This window comes from Schistocerca cancellata, chromosome 9 (genome assembly GCF_023864275.1).
Source record: "Schistocerca cancellata isolate TAMUIC-IGC-003103 chromosome 9, iqSchCanc2.1, whole genome shotgun sequence".
Lineage (NCBI taxonomy): Eukaryota > Metazoa > Arthropoda > Insecta > Orthoptera > Acrididae > Schistocerca > Schistocerca cancellata.
Window position 1 is genome coordinate 335,900,652 of NC_064634.1, and position 15,808 is coordinate 335,916,459.

General features: G+C 45.8%; 1 protein-coding gene across 1 annotated transcript in view; it reads left to right on the plus strand.

Annotated features, from left to right (window-relative positions):
• LOC126100364 (protein yellow-like) overlaps positions 1-13,272 on the plus strand; it is a 73,638-nt gene extending 60,366 nt beyond the window's left edge. Inside the window, exons 5-6 of the mRNA XM_049910974.1 lie at positions 6,511-6,856; positions 11,239-13,272. Of these exons, the coding sequence (XP_049766931.1) occupies positions 6,511-6,856; positions 11,239-11,496 (604 nt within the window). The 3' untranslated portion in view covers positions 11,497-13,272. The remainder of the gene's footprint in view (positions 1-6,510; positions 6,857-11,238) is intronic.
• The last annotated feature ends 2,536 nt before the right edge of the window (positions 13,273-15,808 follow it).

Consider the following 15,808-nt stretch of genomic DNA (forward strand, 5'->3'; position numbering starts at 1 on the left):
TTTTGATGTTGCACTCCTTCTGGTCTGGATGCCTGCTCTGATTCGGTTAGGAAATGTGTCATAAATCTGTTGTATTTTCTCCTGGGAGAAGCTGTCCCACAACCGTCGTTACAGGGTATGCTGCATAGTGGCACAGAGATGGACTTGACGTTTAAGCAGGTCACACACATGTTCTATCAGACACAGGTTTTGGGATCTTACTGTTCACAGGAGTACTTCAACATCATGTAGACAATTGATAGAGACAGGTGCCAACTGTGGACGAGCATTGTCCTGTTGAAATATGGCACCTTGATAGTGTCACATGAGAGCTAACACACAAGGACTTGACGTACTGTTGTGGCGTTACGTTTTCTTCAGTCCCTACCTCAGGAAAAGCAGTCCGTCAACAAAGGAGGTAGCTTACAAAACACTCATTCGACGGATTCTCGAATGTTGCTCGTCATATGGGATCCCCACCAGTTAGGATTGCTGCAGGGAATAAAGAAGATCCGAAGAAGAGCTGCCCGTTTCGTTATAGGTTTATTCAGTAAGCACGAAAGCTTTCCTGTGCTGGTTAACCAACTCCTGTGGCAGATGTTGCATAGTCTATTGCTAAAAATTGCAAGAGGCTACGTTCCTCCTACGTCTATCTCGGTAAAAGAACTTGAACATAAAATTAGAGAAGCTTACCAGCAACCATTCTTCGCACGCGCCATTCGTGAGTGGAGCAGGGAAGGGCCGGGGGGGGGGGGGGGAGAGCAGAGGGGGGAATTACAGTGGAACACAATCACTCTCTGCCGCACAGCCCAAGGTGGCTTGCGGAGTATAGCTGTAGATGTAAAAATGGTCACGAGAAAATGAGAGGATTTTAATGTTACAAGGAGCTTTATCAACAATCATTCTTCCCACGCTATATTCGTGAGTTGAACTGGGAATGGGCCAAATGGTAGAGCATCATAACGCTAATGTTCTTTTAAGTATTTTTAACGAGCACATACGTTTTTGGCCAGTATGTCACTGTTATTTTTTCTATGCTCCTTTTCGTCAGCTCCTTCAAGATTTCCGACAAAGTATTGGTGATACTATATTTCTTTCAGATTTTTTTGTTTAACGATGTTACAAATCAGCTTCATTGGATTTCGGTCACCATGGTGATCATAGAACAGAAAATTTCTTTTAAAGCCTGTCCACGGTGTACACATAAATTCATTTTAGTCATGTCAAACTACATTACAGATTTGAATTTCTAGGCCATAATGCAAAATAAGTGCCTTTCTACAGTGTTACACGCAACGCTCGAAGGAACTCCCTGTAACCTAACGTAGCTCCACCTGAGTTCAAAAGCAAAATATACAAACAGAAACCAGCAACAGGGTGGAAGTCCCGTTGACAACAAGGTCATTATACACTGATGAGCCAGAACATGATGACCATTGCCACCGCGACATTAGATGCCTCCTGGTGGCGTTGCGAGCACGTGACTCGCTATGAAATGTATGTAAGCAGTGCAGACACGGACAGGTCACCCTAGCGAAGCTATGGGCTGCAAATGGGAAAATCCATTGACATAAACGACTTTGAAAAATGGCAGCTTATTATTACGCAGAATCTGTGAACGAGTATCTCGAGAACGGCGAAACTGGTCGAATGTTCACGTGCTACTGTCGTGAGCATCTACGGAAAGAGATAGAAGGACAGTGAAACCAACACTAGGTGCTAAATGGTTGGACGTCCACGATTCTTCACAGAACGTGGATTTCGCAGGGTTGTCTGCTCTGTAAACTAGGATAGATGGTTGTCTTTGGCATTTCTGCAGAGAGAGCACAATGCTGGCGCATGTACAAGTGTTTAGGAGAACACACCGTTCATGGTAAATTGTTGAACATGGAGCTCCGCAGCAGACCACCCTTGGCCTCTACACATGTTGACCCAACGACATCGTCAATTACAATCGCATTGGGCATGGAACCATGGGGATTCGACCGTCGCTCAATGGAAACATGTCGGCTCTTCGGGTGAATCACATTTTTGCTACACTAGGTCGCTGATTGTCTCCGCAAACGCTGTCATCAAGGTGACCAGCGGCTCGAAACGTGCAGTGCGCCACCGACGCAGGCAAGTGGTAGCAGTATTATGCTATGCGAGATATTCTCCTGCACTTACATGGGACCTCTTGTAGTAATCGAAGACACGCAGACAGCTGTGAAACACCTGCATCCCTTCATAGTTGATGCCTTCCCCTACGGCGATGTCATCTTTCAGCGGTATACGTTTCGGAATCAGAGACGTGCTAAGTGAGCTACGGATTTGATATAATTAAATTTTCCTCAAGACAGTTGAGTCTCATCTTTATCTACGGTAATAATGGAATTTGAAGAAATGAATTAAAAGGGGTGCTATTCCAATACCGGAGAGCCTTGGCAGTAGCGACGATCTGAGAAGAGCAAAATAAGCTGAAGATTTGAACTGAAGTTTGTGTTAGGGACGGCATTTGACTGGGGTAGTCCGTGCAGCGATGATGCTGTTGTGGTGTAATGGCTAGCGTACCTGCCTAGTAAGGAAGGAGACCTGGTTTCAAGTCTCGCCTCCACTACAAACTTTAAATCGTTTCTTCAGCTCCCATCAGTATAATGATACAGTGGTTTGAGGAGCATTATAGCGAACTTACGTTCGTGTCTCGGCGACAAAACTCGCCTGGCGTAAACCCTGTGGAGTCCATCTGAGTCGCTATCGGGCGCCATCACCGCTTACGCAAATCGGCGGCCCGTTATTTACACGAATTACATGACGTGTGTGTAGACATGTAATGCCACATACCTCCACGAACATACCACCAAACTGTCGGATCGCTGATACACAGAATTATGTTTCGTTCGAAAGACGGACAAACAAGCTATTAATCAGGTGGTCGTAATGTTCTGGCTCATCAGTGTAGATGGAGTAAAAACTCGAACTGAAATGAATGGAGAAGGAAATCGACTTGGGCACTGTAAAGTTAGTCTTCATACCCTTGCATTTAATATAGAAACGTGGTGTGTTTATTAGCACGCTACGCGAAGCTATCCTCATGTTCCTAATTGGTTTCTAGAAACAATTGTGGGGTACTAAGTGAGATTTACGCTAGCAAAAAAGAGGAAAATCAACAAAAAACATACCGGTTGAGGAAATGAAGGATTCGTCCGTGCGGAGATAATGATGAAGAAGGAAACTTTTTTTCATAATTTTATCGTTTCAAAACACTAACGTCAACATATTGAGATGATTAGACGTGGCGGATACAACTTTTAGCACTCAGGAAGGACAGTGTACTGAAATACTCGCCTTAAGCTAGATAAAGATATTTGCATTAAATTACATGTTGGTTTCTGTACTGACGCTGCGTAGTTCTGTTTTACGGCAATGCAACAACACACTGCGAAGAAGAAAAAAAATAGTACTTCGCTGAGGAGAACTACAGAATTCTTGACAGGAACAAGAAGTGGGCTTAGAGAGAGAATACAACAGTAGGTTTTCTTGCAACGATTTAATATTCATTTCGTCAGAGTAAATTTTGTTTGCTATTGCTGTTAAATAAATCGATAGGTAAACAGCGTAGTTTTTATTCACATCTGCCACTGTTGCTATGGCAATGCTGTAAGAAAGAAACCCGTCATTTTGAGTACTCTGCAATTTTTCTTGTGAACGGAATTCAAGTGAGTTTCACGGTGTATTTTACCATAGTAGAGTGTTTTATTGATTAATTAAACAGAAACGTAGACAAATTTTCACAGTTTAACGAATAGTCGACAGCGAAATACTTTGAGATGCAGAAAGATGGGCAATGAAATCAGCCGAGACCTTTCCAAACTTATCATTTAAGATAATCACGAATAATCTAAATGTGGATGGTCGGACAGGAATTTGAACACCGTTCTTACTGAATTCAAGACGTTTGACGCCGTCCCTGGCAAGCGGCTTCTGATCAAATAGTGTGCCCATAGAGAATCGTCTCAGTTGTGCAACTGGAATCGTGATTTTCTGTCAGGAAAGGCATGGTTGCTAGTATTTTACGGGAAGTTATCCAGGTGAAAGTCTCGCCGTGTGCGGGTGGGCGTTATCTTGCTAAAATGTAAGCTCAGGATAACTTGCCTCGAAGGGCAACAAAACGAGGCGTAGAATGTCGATGACATAACGCTGTACTGTAGGAGCACCGCGGATGACAGCGGAAGGGTTCTGGGGCGCCTCCGGACACGATTTCGCTGGTCATTAGGGCTTATTTCGAAGCGGGAATCACCACTGAGTGCATTTATACTCCATTCAGTTCAGGCCGAAGATGTGTCTGGAAATGTCCCGAACAGCAGTGAGATACGAACTCGACTGTTCCCCGCCATACGGCTTGACAACCAGTAGTGATGATCAGGGATATCGTTTCATTTCATAGCAGGACCACTTTGGTTGTCATCCGCGGCAACCTTACAGCACAGCGGTAAGTCATCGATACTCTACACCCCACTTTGTTGCCCTTCATGGTATGCCATCTTGGGCTTGTATTTCAGCAAGATAACGTCCGTCCGCACACGGCGAGAGTTTCTAGTGTTTTTCCGTGTGCTTGCCAACCCTAAGTTAGCCTTTCAGGCACGATCTCTCCCCAATTGAGAACGTTTGGAGCATTATGCTCAACACCCCGAAACCAGCTCGGGATTTAGACTTTCTAATGTGTCAACTGGACAGTCACTGTCAGTTAGTGCCAAGCTGAGTCTCTGCTTGCATAAGGGCTAGAGGTGAACCAACGCGCTATTGACTTACGCATTTTATGGACCTCTTTCTCTTCCATAAATCATCCAATTTTTTTGAAACTGTAAGCGTTTGTTTTTCTGTGCATGTACATCACATTTACCGATTTCCGTCCCCTTTGGACAATTCCTTCTTGGTGCGTCATATATATATATATAGCGATGTAAGATAGAATCCGATGAGCCCTTTTACACTGTTAAAAACATCAGTTACACGATAGATCAGACAAATTTAATGGCTCTCCTTTCAACTAGATACCTAGGGATTATCATCATGAACACCTTAAATTGGAATGGGAGTAAGGTGAATCAAATATTGCCTTTATTGGCAGAAAGCATAGAAGACGCAATGAAGTAACTAGACTGCCTATAGTATCCAGAATGATATTTTCACTCTGTAGCGGAGTGTGCGCTGATATGAAACTTCCTGGTAGATTAATACTGTGTGCCGGACCGAGTCTCGAACTCGGGACCTGTGCCTTCGCGGCAAGTGCTGTACCAACTGAGCTACCCAAGCACGACTCACTACCCGTCCTCACAGCTTCAGTTCTCCCAGTACCTCGTCTCCTACCTTCCAAACTACACAGAAGCTCTTCTGCGAACCTCCCGAGTTCGAGCCTCGGTCCAGCACACAGTTTTAATCTGCCAGGAAGTTTCATGCCTATACTACGCTTGTCTTCTTCTTATGTAGTGTTGCTGCGCGGATTCTTATCGGATGGGGTTATCGGAAGACATCGAAGGAGTTCAGAGGACGGCGGCTCGTTTTGTGTAGGTTTGTTACAACAAAGAGGATATTTCGTTGTGGCGAGATTTTTTCACTGGATTTCAATCAAGAACTTTCTCCATCGAATGCGGCAGTATTTTGTTGAATCCCATCCCACTGACCATCGCGATAAAATGAGAGGAACTAGAGCTTGCACAAGAGGCTTCAGATGTTCATTTTTCCCATGTGTTATTCGAGAGTGGTGCAGCCGAGAAATAGTTGGGGTTGGGTCGTTTGGGGGAAGAGACCAAACAGCGAGGTCATCGGCCTCGTCGGATTAGGGAAGGACGGGCAAGGAACCATCCCGGCATTTGCCTGGATCGATTTAGGAAAATCACGGAAAACCTAAATCAGGATGGCCAGACGTGGGATTGAACCGTCGTCCTCCCTAATGCGAGTCCAGTGTGCGAGAAATAGTCTGAAAGTGATCCTATTGAACCCCTCTGAAAAACACTATAGTGTGAAACTTCCTGGCAGATTAAAACTGTGTGCCGGACCGAGACTCGAACTCGGGACCTTTGCCTTTCGCGGGCAAGTACTCTACCAACTGAGCTACCCATGCACGACTAATGCCCCGTCCTCACAGCTTTACTTCTGCCAGTATCCCGTCTGCTACCTTCCAAACTTTACAGAAGCTCTCCTGTGAACTTCCTTTCTTTCAGGAGTGCTAGTTCTGCAAGGTTCGCAGGAGAGCTTCTGTAAAGTTTGGAAGGTAGGAGACGGGATACTGGCAGAAGTAAAGCTGTGAGGACGGGGCGTTAGTCGTGCTTGGGTAGCTCAGTTGGTACAGCACTTGCCCGCGAAAGGCAAAGGTGCCGAGTTCGAGTCTCGGTCCGGCACACAGTTTTAATCTGCCAGGAAGTTTCATATCAGCGCACACTCCGCTGCAGAGTGAAAATCTCATTCTGGACTATAGTGTGATTTGCAGAGCAGTCATGTGGCCGCAGATGTAGACGTCGCTTGACCTACACACTTGGCGGACCCTTTTTGCAGCTGGGAGGCGGACGAGGCGTGGCGCGTGACGCACCACTACTTCCACTTCGACCCGCTGCACGGCAACCACCGCGTGGAGGACGTGAACTTCCAGTGGACGGACGGCGTGTTCGGCGTGGCGCTGTCGCGGCCCGACGCGCAGGGCGAGCGCACCGTCTTCTTCCACGCGCTGTCCAGCCTGCGCGAGTTCTCGGTGCCGGCCGGGGTGCTGCGCAACCGCACGGCCGCGCTCGCCGCCGGGCCCGACTCCTACTACCACTACCGGGACCTCGGCTTCAAGGGAAACGACACGCAGGCCACCGCCTCCTACCTCGACCTCGACACCGGCGTGCTCTTCTTCACGCAGGTGCGTATCACCGTTCTGACACCAAAAAGGTAAACTGTGCCATTGCCCGCCTGCACCTTTGCGTTCCTCCTGTGGCTATCGTGGATGCCACACGCGGTATCCTAGGAAAGGACACTTGTTGGCATGGCCACCCCCAGTTGCACAACGTTTTGCAGTAAGCGGGTTTGCTGACTTCGAAAAAAATGCAGCAAAACAGCATCTTCTTTCTACTGACGGTCGCGTAAAGGGTTACCCTTGATGCCTGTGGTGTGCGTACTGTAAGACCTACACTACACACACCATCAGATTATTCGACTTGTCGCTCCAACGAAGCAGGCGAGTGTCAGCAATATGTCTCGTGGTCTTATCGTGGCGTGTTTATCTTCTGCCGTTATGTCAGACGATAGAAATGCCACTTGCACGCTTAGAGTAGCAAATTGACGGTGACCAACTTTAAACAGAACTTGATTAATTTTCACACACATTTATTAAAATAATAAGCATAAAAATAACTTAACTTGGTTCTGGATGCTATTTACAATTGACAATCTGAAGTTCCTTTGGTCTTGGTACGTTAATCTTATTCTCACATCTCTGATACTTGACAAAGTGTCTATTAATTTATTTTCATGACTATGTACAGGAATATGATACTCTTATTAGGCGCAGACTGAAACTTGACTACAGACTAATGCAGACTCACTAATCGGAGGTCTGTACACTCGTTATAATGCCTCGAGCGTTCAGGTATCACTGCGCGAGAGTGATCCGCGAGCAGAAAAAGTTCTACGTTAGCAGGAATCTCATTGGCTGCGTTACATATTAATACGCGGATCGGCGGAAGCAGAATTTGGTCCGTCTATAAGACAGCACCATCTCGTAGTGCGGAGACGGACGCGCGCTGCGCCTGCGCTGTTGTGCTTAGCAGGGCGCGCTCTATTGGGAAAGTTGTGTACGCGCTGACTACACAACAATGCCTATCGGATGTAAATGGGAAGGGGTTGAACCACCGTCAAATATTTGTTGTAAGTTCTATGGCACCATACTGCTGAGGTTATCGGTCCCTAAGCTTACACTACCTAATCTAACTTAAAGCAACTTACGCTAAGGACAACACACAAACACACACCCATGCCCAAGGGAGGACGCGAACCTCCGACGGGGCGAGCCACGCGAACTGTGACAAGGCGCCCCTGACCTCACGGCTACCCCGCGCAGTGAACCACCGTCGCCGGTCGCTGTGACCGAGCGGTTTTAGGCGCTTCAGTCGGGATCCGCGCTGCTCCTACGGTCGCAGGTTCGAATCCTACCTCCGGAATCAATGTGTGTGATGTCCTTTGGTTAGTCAGGTTTAAGTTCTAAGTCTTAGGTTCAAATGGTTCAAATGGCTCTGAGCACTATGCGACTTAACTTCTAAGGTCATCAGTCGCCTAGAACTTAGAACTAGTTAAACCTAACTAACCTAAGGACATCACACACATCCATGCCCGAGGTAGGATTCGAACCTGCGACCGTAGCGGTCGCTCGGTTCCAGACTGCAGCGCCTAGAACCGCACGGTCACTCCGGCCGGCCTCTAAGTCTTAGTTTTAGTTCTAAGTCTAGGGGACTGATGACCTCAGATGTCAAGTCCTATAGTGTTTAGAGCCACCGTCAATTCGCATTCGTGCAGTACGAGAGAAATCGGCGGCAGAATGGAAACGAAATACAGACACTCTGTAACGAGCCACTGTAGACCAGGGCTCCATCTGACAATGTTTGTGAGGTTGAAAAACGACGAGTTGCACCATGGTATAAAGTCCACCTTACAGACGGTCCAGTAACATTAAAGAGACCGTCGTCTAGTTTCGACATCAATGTACAGTAACCACTCTCAGACACCATATGGCAGCATTAGCAGTGGAGGGTATATAAAGTGTGTTAGGGGAATGCGGAAACGGAGCAATTTATTTGACGTCCAAAAGGGGCTTGATTATTGGCTTTCGGTCTAAGGGTGGAGGCATGTCGAAGTGGTTAAGTTTGTAACCTGTTGGAGTGCCGCCTCGGTTAAAGTATATTCTGACCGCAAAAGTAGCTGGCCGCTGTGGCCGAGCGGTTCTAGGCGCTTCAGTCCGGAACCGCGCTGCTGCTATGGTCGCAGGTTCGAATCCTGCCTCGGGTATGGATGTGTAGCCGGCCGAAGTGGCCCTGCGGTTAAAGGCGCTGCAGTCTGGAACCGCAAGACCGCTACGGTCGCAGGTTCGAATCCTGCCTCGGGCATGGATGTTTGTGATGTCCTTAGGTTAGTTAAACTAGTTCTAAGTTCTAGGGGACTAATGACCTCAGCAGTTGAGTCCCATAGTGCTCAGAGCCATTTGCACCATTTGATGGATGTGTGTGATGTCCTTAGGTTAGTTAGATTTAAGTAGTTCTAAGTCTAGGGGACTGATGACCTCGGATGTTAAGTCCCATAGTGCTTGGAACCATTTTTATTTATTTATTTTTTGACGGCAAAAGTAACAATCCAAAACGGTGTTAAGGCAACTTTAGTGCACGAAGTGCGATAGATGACAGAAGTGAATGACGGCTACAGAGATGTGTACAGGCGAATAGCCACTGACCGCCCAGATGAACCAAGGGCTTACAAACAGTGTCTCCTCAATGACCGTTCAGTAAATGTTGCTGCGTGTGGGCCTCCGCAGGAGATATCTGGTTCATGCATCCATGGCGACTGCTGCTCATTGGCGAAGAAGGCTGGAATTTACAGGCCAATAGCGCAACTGGACGTTCATGAGAGGCGACAGGTGGCCTTTCCAGATGAATCACGTTCTCTGCTTCATCAGACAGAAGGCCGTTGGCATGAATGTCGTGAAACCTCTGATAACAAACACCCTGCAACAAGCGTCAGAAGGGTCCAGACCGGAGGCATTTCCTCAATAAGCTCTCATCCTGGATGGCACAGTGGATCAACAAAAGTATTCCTCTATTCTTGTGCACCATGCCCACGCCGACGAGCAGTTTCTTTTTCGTTAGTACGATGGCATCTACCAGCAGGGCAATGCAATGTGTCACACAGCTCACTGCGTGTGTGGTTCGAAGAGCACCAGGATGAGCTTACTGTACATCAAAGTCGCTGGACCTAAACCCAATGGAGAATCTACGGGACCACAGCGATCGGGCTATACGTGCCGTGGATGCTCAACAGAGAAACCTAGCGCAGCTGGTCACGGCATGGCTTCACAGCCCTGTTGGTACCTTCCAGAACCTCACTGAGTCTCCTGCACATCTTCAGCGGTCTGTGCAAGAGGTGGTTATTCAGGTTTTGGCAGGTAGTTACAGTAATGTGACTGCACCATGTGTAACTGGGTAAATAGCTTCAAAGGTGGGAGGAACGCAACAGCGTTGGAAGAGAGAAAGGGATCAACGGAAATATTACCTTGAATGGAGAACCCCTCAAAGTGGTAGAAAGTTTCACTTCCGTAGGGAGTGAAATATCTAGTGATGGAAGAATAACCAACGAAATTAATAGGAGGTTACAGAAGGGAGGCAATTTCTACCAAACAATAAAACACCTGATTTGGATTAAGGAAGTTTTAGAAACAACAAAACTCCTTTTCTATAAGAATTATTACTTCCCTATTGTCACCTATGGTGGAGAAACATGGACAATGGCAGAAAGGGACTGCAAGCAGGGGAAATGACATTTCTCAGAGCAGTTAAGTGAAAAACAAGAATGGACAGAGTAAGGAATTTAGAGATTAGAAAGGACCTTAAACAAGAAAGTATGAGAGAAGAAATTGAAAAAAAGAGATTTATGTGGTATGGGCATGTTAAGAGGATGCATGGCCAGACTCTCCCCAAAATTATTGAAGAACTATAGATGGATGGAAAAAGACCTAGAGGGCGCCCAAAACACAGTGGAAAATGGAAGTGGGAATATCTGTGGAAAGGAGAGGTGTGACCTGGCAGCAAGTGGAGGAAGAAAAGTGGTGGGAGGACCGATCCAAATGGAGAGGACTCGTCAGCACCTAGACCTGGCAGTAGCTGGAGCGGGATCCTGATATAGATAGATAGACAGATTATCCCATAAAATTTCGCGGGAACTACCAGATGTCTGCAGCTTGTTGCCATGATATTTCGACGCCGAATCTTCTGGCCTCTTCAGGTGAATATTGATAGGAAACGCACTAAGCTCACGTAATTAAGAGCTCGCCGGCACATGCGTGGTGTGTCCAGCTGGCGTTGCGCATGCGCCGTTTGTCTTAAATATTTGAGCGCAGTGCCGTTGCTGTCAGTATTCACCTAAAGATGGTCAGAAGATTCTGCGCCGAAATATCATGACAGAAAGTTGTCCGACAGTTCTCCTGACATTTCATGGAATATTTGTCAGAATGTTTGTCACATTGTGTTGTTGTTTCCGTTCCAGCTGAACCGCAACGGCGTGGCGTGCTGGAACACGCAGAAGCCCCTGGAGCCGGCCAACGTGCACTTGCTGGTCAGCGACGGCGAGCGCTTCTCCTTCCCCAACGACCTCAAGGTGGACGCCGAGGGCACCCTCTGGGTGCTCACGGACCGCCTGCCCGTCTACGTGTACAAGGGCGGCCTCGACCCCAACACGGTCAACTACCGCATCTTCTCCGCGGCCGTCAAAGACCTCATCAAGGGCACCGTCTGCGAGGCGTAGTTGGTCGCCGAGGCTCGACGATGACGCCGCAGAACTGTCCAGCGCAGCACTTCTATTCAGCTCCCCTCCTCGCTCTTTTGTTATGCTAACAATTCTGTGAAGGCGTATAGTCATCTGAGGACCTGAACTTTTCATCAGTTATGTTTTTTTATTCAACACTCTCGTCTCCGATCGTCGAAACCTCTTAGTCGGCGAAACTCTAATACTTTTTTTTTCTGCTCGTGGAGCAACGATTAGTCAAAAGAGCACTTGGAACTCGCCTTATTAAAGGACTAGACGCTTTATCACACCGTACCCAATCTATCAAAGCATCAGTATTGTTGTATCAAATTATAATGTGGGTTTAGGTCCATCAAGACCTGACTTTTGGCAGAAAAAACGCTTACGGTGATCAGTGATGTGTGTTTGGATAAACGTAGCTTAAGGTAAAGTCTGGGTTCCAATCTTTTAATCTCCGTGAGAGGCAGAATATTCCTCTGGTGAACAGACTGTTTTATTCATGAGCTACAAAAACATTTGTTCTGCGGTTCGTTATCATCAAATTAAAATGTTTCCGTTAATAGCTCGTAATAAAAGGACGTCCATTAAAATGGAAAAAAGTAAGCTTGCATGCGAAATACAAGATAATGAGTGCCAAATTATACGCACATATCTTTAAAAATTTTTATGTAAGCTCATTTTCTTCCATTTAGAGCTATACTGTCACTTTTTAACATGAAAAAGAAGTACGAAAAAGCTACGGCACAGTTACAGCGTGAAAACTGCGAATGAGAACGCAGCGTTATTCTTTCCCCGTAGTATTTGAGGAACTCAGCACTCCTTTAAAATGAAATACGTACCTGTCCTTTATTTCTGGAGGCAACAACTGCAACATATTACACTTATGTCCAATACGTGTTTGCTATCTGACACTTTTTGCTATAATGCTATATGTTTCGATACAAGAAATGTGCTATAGTTTGAGCAAGTGCAGAAAAAGTAAATACTTAAGACATATACGACATATTTTATAAATACCTTTTGTTTCAGTGACCTTATGTTTGATAATGGGCGTATCCAGTATTAAATCACCACGTCGATTGTCTGTGAGCTGTAATTTTATCGATAAAATTTAGACACCGAATTTCCCATTAACAGTGCAGTCACTGCCGTGTGACTTCATGCTAATCTATCATTCCTCTGACGAATGTAACAGTTCAGTAGTTCAGGGAAATGATGTACTAATAGCTATTGAGTCACAGCCACATACAAGTGGGAAATAAACAGAGATGTGGCGTTAAGACACACTGTTACAGATACACAGGAAACGAGAGCAAATGTGGTGCTGAACACAAACCGATAGAGGTGGACTTGAATTTTATATTATGTTTTCTGAAGTGTATTATATTTCGAGAAAGGAAGGTATTAAATATCAGCTGCCCAAATTACGTTGTGAGTAAATACTTCGTTTCTACGTGTCTACATATATGAAAACACTTGGACTTTGTATCTGAGTAATCGATTCCCGTGCATTTGCCATACTGCATTTAAACATTTTCTGTCTGCCCTTATCGTCTCTTTTCTGACATTCTGTCATTCAAGTACTGCAGACAGTTCACTAGAACCATTTGTACCAACCAGATATAAAGAAAACTATGGGCAGGTGTTCCCATGTTACATAGGAATATTATATTTCTTTTGTTGTTAAAGTATAAATTGATACTTTTCATGATGAGAACGTGAACTGTAATTCATACTCAAACGACGACATAAAAGTAATAAAATTTTTGTACATTTTTTTGTGTTTTCGATTTGTCGTTATCCGTTCACCTTATGCTCCTTCCTGTTTTTCACTCTTTAGCGAATACACTGACGGAAAGAAATCACAACACCAAAAATAATTAATGTAGAGTAATGAAATATGCCGGCCATTGGGGCCGAGCGGTTCTAGGCGCTACAGTCTGGAACCGCGCTACCGCTAGGGTCGCAGGTTCGAATCCTGCCTCGGACATGGATGTGTGTGATGTCCTTAGGTTAGTTAGGTTTAGATAGTTTTAAGTTCTAGGGGACTGATGACCTTAGAAGTTAAGTCCCATAGTGCTCAGAGCCATTTGAACCATTTAGTAATGAAATTTCATGAATACCTTTGTCTAGGTAACATATTTAAGTGATTAACACTGAACGATCACAGATTAATGTAAGTGAAAGATATGTCATTGCAAATGTGAAATGGTGGTGTATTAATAACCGCTGTAACCGATTGTAGAATGAAGGCTTTCACGACCGGGTGACATGGCTGTTGATATACTTTCCGGGATGTGAGGTCGTGGTCCAAGAACTTTTCTGCTCCTTACGTTTTGTCCAGGACTGCGCTGGACTTCCTCAGACAGCCGCAAGACTCAGCGGAGCAGCGCCTCTGAGGAAGTACAGCGCAGTCCTGGACGAAACGTAAGGAGCAGAAAAGTTCTTGGACCACGACCTCACATCCCGGAAAGTATATCAACAACCGCTGTAACCACCAGAAGGTTGGATGCAAGCATGGAAATGGGCATGCTTTGTACTCTATATGAGCCGGATATTAGTTTTTGGGATGGAATTCCATTGGTCGGTCAATACAGGGCGGTTAATACTGGTTGTCAGTGATGCTGGAGTTGCCGTCTGATGATGCCCCATACGTGCTCGATTGAAGGCAACATGTCGACACACTGTAGAGCATGTTGAGTTACAACAACGGTATGTGGACGAGTGTTATCCTGATGGAAAACAATCCCTGAAATTCTGTTCACGAATAGTAGCTGGACAGGTCGAATCATCAGACCGACGTACAGATTTGCCGCCAGGATGCGTCGAGTAACCCCGAGAGTACTCCTGCTGTCATACGAAATCGCACCCCAGACCGTAACTCGAGGTGTAGGTCCAGTGTGTCTAGCACCAGGCGGGTCGGCTGGACACCCTCAACTGGCCTTCTTCTAACCAACACTCGGCCATCGCTGCCATCGAAGCAGAACCAAATTTCATCAGAAAACACAACAGACCTCCACCCTGCCCTACAATGAAATCTCGCTTGAAACCACTGAAGTCGTAAATGGCTGTGGTTTGGAGTCTGTGGAATCTGAGCTACAGGGCGTCTCGCTCAGAGCTGCCCGTGAAGTTGTAAGTAGGCTGTTTATGTTTTCTTTATGTAAGTAGGCTGTTTATGTTTTTTTATTGGCAACGTTACGTAGCGCTCTATATGAAAATCACTGGCTGTGCTGTGTGCAGTCTGTGGCTAGTTTGCGTTGTTGTCTGCCATTGTAGTGTTGGGCAGCGGCAGCTGGATGTGAACAGCGCGTAGCGTTGCGCAGTTGGAGGTGAGCCGCCAGCAGTGGTGGATGTGGGAAATGAGATGGCGGATTTTTGAGTACAGAATGGATATTATGAACTGCTATGTATATTATGCTTTTTCAACACTATTAAGGTAAATACGTTGTTTGTTCTCTATTAAAATCTTTCATTTGCTAACTATGCCTATCAGTAGTTAGTGCCTTCCGTAGTTTGAATCTTTTATTTAGCTGGCAGTAGTGGCGCTCGCTGTATTGCAGTAGTTCGAGTAACAGAGATTTTTGGTGAGGTAAGTGATTTGTGAAAGGTATAGATTAATGTTAGTCAGGGCCATTCTTTTGCAGGGATATTTGAAAGTCAGATTGCGTTGCGCTAAAAAATATTGTGTGTCAGTTTAAGCACAGTCGTGTACAATTGTTCTAAGGGGACGTTTCAAAGTGCACGATTTTTAACAGTTCACTGTGGAGCCAACTGCTGCTCAGATTGCTGCTGCAGATGCAATACGATGCGCCAAAGCCATATGCCGAAGACGGTGGTCTTCGCTCTTGACACGGCCACGTGGCCGTCCGGAGCCCGGTCTTCTTGCGGCTGTACATTCTCGTGACAACCGCCGCCACTAATCACTCACAGTGGCTACATTCGTGCCAAGTCTTTCTGCATTGTCGCAGAAAGAACATCAAGCTTCTCGTAGCCCTATTATACGACCTCGTTCAAAGTCACTGAGGTGTGGATGATAGTGTCTTTGTCGCCTTAAAGGCATTCTTGACAAACATCAACTCACCATGTCCAGTCTCAAAAGTAACTACAGCACAGCGTCTATCTAGAGCAAACCTGATTTGCATACTCATAGTGGTGCTACTAGCGCCACTCTTATACGACTGGCTCGAAGTCTGAATAGACATAATTTTTCGGATGTAGAAACACGCCTACCGACTTTCGCTTATGTCGCAAAACTCCTTCTTGGTGTTGTGATGTTTTTCTTCAGTATAAACAAATAATAGATGAAAAATAA